The sequence below is a fragment of the Aulonocara sp. 'chitande type north' Nkhata Bay genome, linkage group LG1 (assembly GCF_057382095.1).
Source record: "Aulonocara sp. 'chitande type north' Nkhata Bay isolate Kocher_YH1m ecotype deep benthic linkage group LG1, A_spYH_male_GT1.1, whole genome shotgun sequence".
NCBI lineage: Eukaryota > Metazoa > Chordata > Actinopteri > Cichliformes > Cichlidae > Aulonocara > Aulonocara sp. 'chitande type north' Nkhata Bay.
The window spans coordinates 20034461-20042974 of record NC_141344.1 but is presented as its reverse complement, the minus strand read 5'-3'; the positions used below and the strand labels follow the sequence as shown (position 1 = coordinate 20042974).

General features: G+C 37.6%; 1 protein-coding gene across 2 annotated transcripts; it reads right to left on the bottom strand.

The window, feature by feature from the left end:
* Nucleotides 1–3652: 3652 nt before the first annotated feature.
* On the bottom strand, nucleotides 3653–8306 carry cyb5b (cytochrome b5 type B). 2 transcript variants are annotated; one of them, XM_086287565.1, is made up of 5 exons: nucleotides 7817–8306; nucleotides 6711–6839; nucleotides 5417–5443; nucleotides 5284–5315; nucleotides 3653–5149 (listed from the first exon to the last, which is right to left on the bottom strand). In XM_086287565.1, the coding sequence occupies exons 1-5, from the start codon at nucleotides 8012–8014 to the stop codon at nucleotides 5059–5061; spliced, it is 477 nt and encodes a 158-aa protein (XP_086143691.1). In that variant the 5' UTR covers nucleotides 8015–8306; the 3' UTR covers nucleotides 3653–5058. The 2 variants fall into 2 exon arrangements, with proteins under 2 accessions (XP_086143691.1, XP_086143687.1); XM_086287561.1 differs by having other exon boundaries at nucleotides 3653–5152; nucleotides 7817–8305.
* Between the last annotated feature and the right edge of the window lie 208 nt (nucleotides 8307–8514).

Genomic DNA, 8514 nt, shown 5'->3' with positions numbered 1-8514 from the left:
GGTTCTCTGCATGTTTTTGTCACTCATCTCTCTGTGCACAAGAACAGGATTTTAATGTCCTTCTTTGTTAAGTCACACTAAAAACGTTTTCTATGAATATGTGACCCTTTCAGCTAACTCAAACCCTGTCAGAGATCAGGTGTATTCCCGCATTACCCAGAAGTGATTTTCGTAGCATCTGAGGTGTTTGCCAAGCTGGTCTCTTAAGACACTGAAGTGTTGTGCATTAGAAGCCTCAGTTCTTCTTAAGCCTTACTGCTGCCAGAAATGACAGGTGATTTGGTTTGGGGAATGGTGATTGTCTTAGGGATTCACACGCAGTATATTCATACAGACACCATATGTCATCTTATAAGAGCTTATCATTCTCTCTGGTCATAATTCCTGCCACAACAAGAAGTGGCTTCACTGGTCTTTGCTGAAAAGGTGATAAAATATCTAATATCTAGCTAGACAGAACACGGATCCCAATAAAGTCCAATGCATTGCTTCTATGGCTTTGGAAGTACAGTGCTTGAGACAATACTGTCAAAAGCTCCCTATTATAAAAATATTTTAATCTGTTGTTCATCTGCATTAGCCTCACTGCAGTTTTGTAAGCAGAATATTTTTACATTTTACTTTAAACTATTAACATTTTAAAGGCTTTAAGGGTATTACATGTTCAAACACCCTCTATCACACCCTGTTATTGTGTTTCTTTGCCCATAAACATTTGGAGATGTATGCTACAGAACTGTGTTTATGAAAATGAGAGAACTAGAGAGATTAATGATTTTATTATATACTTTGTAATGCTGTACCCACAATATTAAACTGCATGTTTAATATTATGTAGGTCTCTAGTGTGCTGTCAAAATGGCTCTGAGTAGCGGAGAAATAGACTTGTGACCTCTGGGGATACCCTCATCTGGTATTGAGACATTGACAGCTGATCTATCGGGTATTATAAGTTGCTGGAGGATGCCGACATGGACTGGGTTTGCTCCACTGCATCCCATGTATGCTCAAATGGAAGATGGTGAGGTTTAGAAGCTAGGTTAACACCTTGGATCCCCCTTGGGACAGGTGCAATGGGCACCACATCTGGATGGAGGCTGCTGCTGTAAGAGAGTATGGTTGGCATGATGGGTTTGCTGGTCTGGACCAGTACCACACACATCATTTTTAGGTGTGTGATACATGTCAAAGAAATGTCCACATATTTCCTGGCAGAACATTTCACAGGCACAGAATAATCGCTGGTCTTCATTTTTAATGTAACTGGTTGTAAAGTTGGAGCTGAATGGTGTATAGTTTCACTGTTTCTGGCAAATGCTTAATCCAAGACTTGGCATATTATCATCTTGACATGGTACTGCCATCTTGTGTTTCTACTAAGTATAACATGGCAAAAAAATGTATCTATATTTATATAGAGAGGGATCAATATGTCTATAATGTTGCACAAAAGCAATTGGTATAATTTTATACCGTTGGATTTCTTTTCTGTTTCAGGATTTAACGTTTCTGTCCTACTAATTTTAAGTTTCATGAAGCCCAATACCAGTGTTACATGCACTATTCACGTAGCATTGGAGTCCTTTTTAAATAAACTACAACAGCATTTTGGTTTCTTGAAACAAGCCATACATTTATTTACTTAAGGAATGTGATTCTTTAATGAAAACCTGATTTAAAAGGATAAATCAACAGGCACGGATTTATGCTTCATGTGGCGTGTACTCTAAACTGTGATGGCTCTTGTGGAGATTGTAGACAGAGAAAAAACATCTTTCATTTCAATCACCCTTCCTGCTCTTTTCCACCTTTCACGCTTCCGGCAAAAAGTAGCTACACTATATATAGTAGTTACACTATAAACTGCCTATGAGAAAATCAAATAAAAGTACCCGCCTGGAATTTTAAATTAAATCACAATGGGGCCATGATTACATTTCTAAGAGATACTATAACATTTTCTCTCACCTCTATATAAAAAAATTAAATGACTTCATGTTATAAATCTGTTGCTTATCACACTGGGCTACAGTGTTAGATTATAAGGGTTTTAATGGCATCTTTCCAAGGTAGTTGTGATGTTTGGTCTTAATTTGAACCTATGAAAGAGCTGCTGCTGTTGTTTAATAGCAGTTATAATTGTAAATGTTTACCAATTATCATTATTTAAACAGCACTAGTCGGAGGTATGAGGAACGATTTGCTAATATAACTGTGGTAAACACATAGCATACAAAGCTGCATTCAGTAAAGCTGCCTTATTTAATGATAAGGCCTTTTCAGAGGCTACCATTTAAGGTGCCAGTTGAAACAGAAGTATGTGTCTGTACTGCATGTTGCCTGACTTCTTGTTTTTGGGCTGTTTCCATGTTCCGAGCATCCTCCTAGCACTCAACAATAACTGAGGTCCAGCTTTTGGCTTGAAAGAACCCATTTGGCCATGTGAAGAGTGGAACTTTCCAAGAATCAAATTGCTTCAAACCCTTCATCAGAAAGCATGCCTCATCCACACAGTGCCCATTGACTGAAATGGCTTTTCTTTCACCACACTCCAATGTATCAAGAGCAAAAGCTAATTTATTATCGAGCAGGATTTACCAGTGGCCCTAATGTGACACTGAAACATATGTCGAGGAAATAGCAATCAGCAAAGGAATTAATTTTCTAGTATTTTGTATATTAAATCAGAACCTAAAAGTTGTGACGTCTTCATTAATAAATATTATATGGAGGGAAAAATTTTCTAGCAGAATTTAGGAAAATCAGTGCAAGTACTACAATAAAAACAGAACTTTTTGAAAGCAATTGACTGCGTCTTGTAGACATCCAAGGTTACATAAGGGCAGTTAAATAAAATTTCTTATTTACCAAAGTAGCAAAAACTAAAACTAAGGATGTGTGTGTGTGCATGTATATATATATAGTTTAAATGTTATTTCCCAACTAGTTTTAGTTTTTATTTTAGATTTAGTTAAGTCAGTTCTATATATATATATATATATATGTGCTTTAACCATGGTGATTTTTGCAGTAGGAGTAAGATGAGAGTGTGAGTGCATCAGGGATCTGTTCTCAGCCCCTTCTTGTTTGCAGACTGACAGTTGAGGTCAGGCAGGAGTCTCTGTGGCCTTTGATGTTCATAAACAACACTAATCTTTACAAAGAGTAGGGAGCAGGTGGAAGAGAGCCTGGAAAGGTGGCAGTGTGCACTCGAGAGATGAGGAATGAAAGACGGTTGAAACGAGACAGAATACATGCAGTGAAGCAAGAAGTAGTGGTAGTGAAGGTCGACGAGTTTGACTACCTAAAGAGGCGTGACCTGCTACGATGCATAGTCTGGAGATGGTGGCACTGACAAAATGACAGGAGGCTGAGCTGAAGATGTCAAGATGTTCACTGGGAGTGACCAGGATGGACAAGATGAGTACATCAGAGTGGTAGGGAGACAGTTATAGTCGAGATGGTTTGGGCACGTGCAAAGAAGAGCGGGTGGATACACTGGACAAAGGATGTTGAATATAGAGACGGCAGGCAGGAGGGAAAGTCACAAATCACACAAATTAAAAGAAAAAAAAAAAAAAGGAAACAGAAAACCTATATACATAAACCCTGATTTACATTTAATTATTTTCAGGAAGTAGTGACTGGCGAATTGCACGTCAAGGCCCATTTTATTGATAGTTTCAAAGAAAGGAAATGGCAGGTAAAATGTATAACAATGATATGTATTCATCTTATCTTTTATAATCAACAAACTTATTTTTGACATCTGCAGTTTTGTACTCGCATGTAAAAATAGCAGCAAGTTCATTCAGAACCTTTGAAATGACAGCTGACATCAATTTGTCTCTATTTGGAAAAAACTTTTTAATTACCATGAAATAAATTTAAATAAAGAATTTGAAAGCTTACCAAAACATATTTAACAAGACCAAATTAGCAACCTAGACAAAGGTTTAATAAATCAAACCAATAACAAATATAGGCCACAAATAATCATTAAACAGGGAAAGACAACTAAATGTAGACTGAAAGATACCCATCTATAGGTCAAATGCCAAACCCACTGATTATAGCCAAAGCTGCTACACAAGAAACACAGACCAGATTTTAAACTCTGCTGAATCAGCTGCTTGTGCCATTCACCCAAAACTTAAAGTTCAGATGCGTTACAATGAACAAAAGCTGTGAAAAAGCACTGGTTAAATAACAAACGGCATAGCAGAGGGAACATTAACAACTTGAAATAGAAATGAACTTTCTTTCAAGGGTATTCTGTCATTCCCTGTCATCTATTATACCTGGGTAATAAGTTGCATTGTATTTCTCTCTACATTTAAATGATTAGGTCATTTGAACGTGTATAAATTCCTGAAAAGAGAACATTGGCAGAAAGGGACAACTCCAAAAACAAATCAATGATGCAATATAATTAACTGCGATTTTCAAAAAGGATCCAACACAGACTTGAAAATGCATTCATAAAAGTGGAAAGATTATGAGTTTGCAACCGAGTGATAAAAGCAATCAAGCATTGCCTAACAGCTGAACTGTGCATAAAGGAGTGAATAAAATAAACCCTTTTATTGAGAGCTAACTGGCTATTCTGACTTTATTAAACCCAAGAAAATGCACTGGAGGTTATGCAAGTTATTATCCAATAAAAAAAGAAGAAGAAAAAAGAAACAGGCTGGAGGCTCGCTTCATCATCGCCCTGCATAACCTCTCCTTCAGCCTACCTATAGCTGGCGTAATGAAGATTCAAACTGCAGAACATGCATATGAAAGTTTAGGGTAAAGACAACACGTGACATTTATGACAACTGGCACAGTGAAGAAAGCAAAGGCTGACAATTTCATAAAGTCTCTGCCCAACTATCTATTTGGTGCACCAAGTAGACGGACAAGGACAAAAACACTTAATCAAACTACTCTCTCCACTCTTCTTGCTGCTGAGGACGATGACACTACCGCGCGTGTCCAGGGTGAGGAGGTTTTGGTCAAACATTTCAAGGCCTCCGAGATGAAAAGACAGGGATGAAAACATGACGTCGCCACTCAAGAGGACCTCTGCTCAAAAATGAAGTAGCGATACACGATACCAATAACAACAACAGCAACAGCAGGTAACAACCAAATGGCCCAGGAGCTGCTGAAAAAAAAAAAATTACACAAACGTTAATTTGAAAACATTTTCATTTATACAGATATAAGGTGTCATTGCACTCGCCCCTCTGAAACAGTACAAAGAGAGCCTGAGACACATTCATCAGAATGACTAACCTGCTCCCCTCAGACTTTGCGACTTCTGCTTTCTACAGCACAAAATTGAAAAAAGGAGAAACACAAGTTGTGGAACAATGTGGAAAAGTCCAAATACAGTATCGTTTCATGGTGCATGGAACAGCCAATTTACCTTTGCAGTGTCCTTTTTTCTGTCATCCTATGAAGGAAAACAAAAGAAATCATATGATCGTTTTGTGATGCTGAGTAGAATTAAATAAATAAATACTGAAATTTATGTAACCATCAAGTGGGACTGGTGAAAGAACCAGAAGGCTAATTATCCCTCAAACATTCATTGATTTGTTGCAAGTGGAATCCACCAATTAAAAGTGATAATTTGAATACGGTTTGTGTGGTGTGCTGCCAGTTTCTATTAAAAGACAAAGAAACCAGCTCAGCGATTTTAATTATGTGGGAACCTAAGCAAAAGTCATCTGAACAGGAAGACAGCAGGAAACTTTCTTCAAACTCTGCAACTTCCTGTTGCACTGGAATGTTCATCTGGAGATAAGCTGGATTAATTTGCAGCAGTCCAAATTAAACAATTAATCACATGAACTGGACATCTTCCTATTTTTATTTTTGCAAGGCAGACCAGTCTTTTTTTTTCTACAGCCATTTTCTTGTGGCGTTAAAATGAGCAGCTCACACAAACTGTTTTGTAAAAGACCCATAAAGATTGATTTTACAAATAGCTTTCACATTTGAAGTCTAAAGAGACTTTATATGTGAAAGCACTGGATTTGTCTAACTGAAACTGCTGGAGATTCATTAGCACTCAGTGGAAGCACAATGGATAAACAACAGTGTGAACAGAAAATCTATCATCTAATGGTATAATTATGGTAAATTAGTAAATTTAACAATGTTTTAAAGTATATTATAAATATTGTGAAACTGTTGGGTGTATAATAGAGTGGCTGATAAGCTACACTAAATTTCCAACAAGCATAACATAAAATATTGTTACTCATGTTTAATTGGATAATATTTTTATTGTATTTTTCTGATGCTTTTTATATTTATGCTGTGATCTCTCTAGTTTCAGTATTTCTTTATGCTCGAATTGCTCAAAACCAAATTACTGCCTCACAGGAAACAGAAAATGTGAACATTAGACTGAATGTGATATAGGAACTTAAATAGAGAGCTACTGCTCATGTGATAGACTTGGTAACAAATCAGTTTCCACCCACTTTTACGTCATCTTATACACGACACCATCTGGAGGTGACTCCAAACAACTTAGGTGCAAATGACTCAATCTTGTGACATTATTTAGTTACTCTGTTTGATTTGGAAGGGTTTAGGCAACAATAATAACAAAGACATAATAATAAAGACATTTAACTTCAGTAATTGAAAGATTGGTTTAGACGTGTGAAAGAAACACTACAGGCAGACAGGCAGTCTTTCCTCCTTACCTCGTGAAGCTCCCCAATGTAATACTGCTGGAGCATCTCCCTGGCATCCGAGGAGTGACCCACATCCTCGAAGCTCTCTGTGGCATCTGCACCCGCCTGCTCCAGTAAAACCTCCTCACCTCCTGGATGCTAAAATCAAAAGTGGTTGACCTGGTTACTCTGAAGCACCTGACATGCACAACTGTTTTAGTATACTTGTTTAAGTTATGAATAATGACAGTATTACAGCTGAAATCACAGACAAAACAGTGAAATGCACTAATATTATAGTCTTCCAGTGTTGGAATGCATACATGGTTGGAAAAGACGCACCCCGGGACATTCTCAGCCATTAGCTGGCATTCCCAGACCTCAACTCAACATTACTTACAGAAATTACAAGAACATATTAGAGTGAGTTTTCAAGATTGATACAACTATTTAAACTCTATTTTCCGTAATTTACAAACCTGCACCTACTCCCCATTTTACTATCAAAATACAAAGATTGAGGGGTGGCTATAGACGTTTGCACAGTACTGTTCAAAGACGTACCACTCTAGGAGCTAATTTTGTTACTTAAGCAAAAAGGTTTTTTTTTTTTTGTTTGTTTGTTTTTTACACAACATGCAACTTTTAACTTCCAGAGTTTTTACACATTTTAGCCAGATAAAGGATTTTATCACAACCAGCCCACTGATTTATAAATCACATTTTTATCAGCTGTGTTTATAAAGCTATAAACATTCAGCCCAAATCGTCTGAAGAACTATCATCGGACTAGCTACTACTTGTTAACCAAACTTAGCTAATCTATCCTACAACATTTGGACACCCTTGCAGAAGAAATGATAAAACAATAAGAAGGTTCTTTAAAGTAGGCCAGTCGTAATTGTAGATTATTTATACTGGCGGTTTTGAGTTTAGGATTGGGTCGTTAGCAGCAAATTAGCCGAAGACAATTTGCAAAGCTTACACGTCAACACGTAACGATAAGGATCACGCTCATCCTGCACTTCCAGGAAGCCCAGACAAATGGCAAAACCAAGGGGTTCACGAAGAAGAATTAATAACGACTACTTTAATGACAAAGCATGAGCTACTAGTCAACAGAAAGTCTTTCTTACCTCTTCAAGGAAACTTGAAATGTCATATACTTTATCGTGGATGATAAGCCATGTGTCGTTGCTCATATTATGTACTCTTACGTCTTCTAACGTGTAACATTTTACGCCATCGTCTACTGTTTCGCAATTTTTCTCAACACTGGAGTTACCAGCTTCACTATTCGCGTTAGTGAGATTTTCTTTATTTTCCTCTCCCATTGTAACGTCAGTGCGACTGAGCGACTAGCTAACCTTAGCTTCTCTTAAACCTTAGCTATGGACGTAAAGATGGCTATAGCTATGTGTGCTGTTTGATTAGGCTCGAAAAGCCCCTGATAACACCGCAGGAAAAAAAAGTTAAAAGAAACACAATTTCAGTGCTGAGCAATTATATGTTACGAAAACATTAGATACCCTAAACCGGTATCAGCAGACATGTGAAACGAACCAATGCCACCGTGTGTTGTTTGACCGTCGGGGCAGTAACCAAAGAAACTGTCACTTTCTCAGCAGTGACCAATCAGGTCGCCCAACTGATGATCACGAGACCATGGCGCAAGCCAAGGTTGTCAAGTGTGCGCTGTCATTGTGCATGTAAGGGACTCCGGTGACATAACATGTGTTTTACCCATTTTATCTGCGCTTAGATAACACTTTCTTTGTCCCGGTAAATACTGCAGACATTTTTTTTTCAAAAAGATTTTATTTCATTTCCAAAG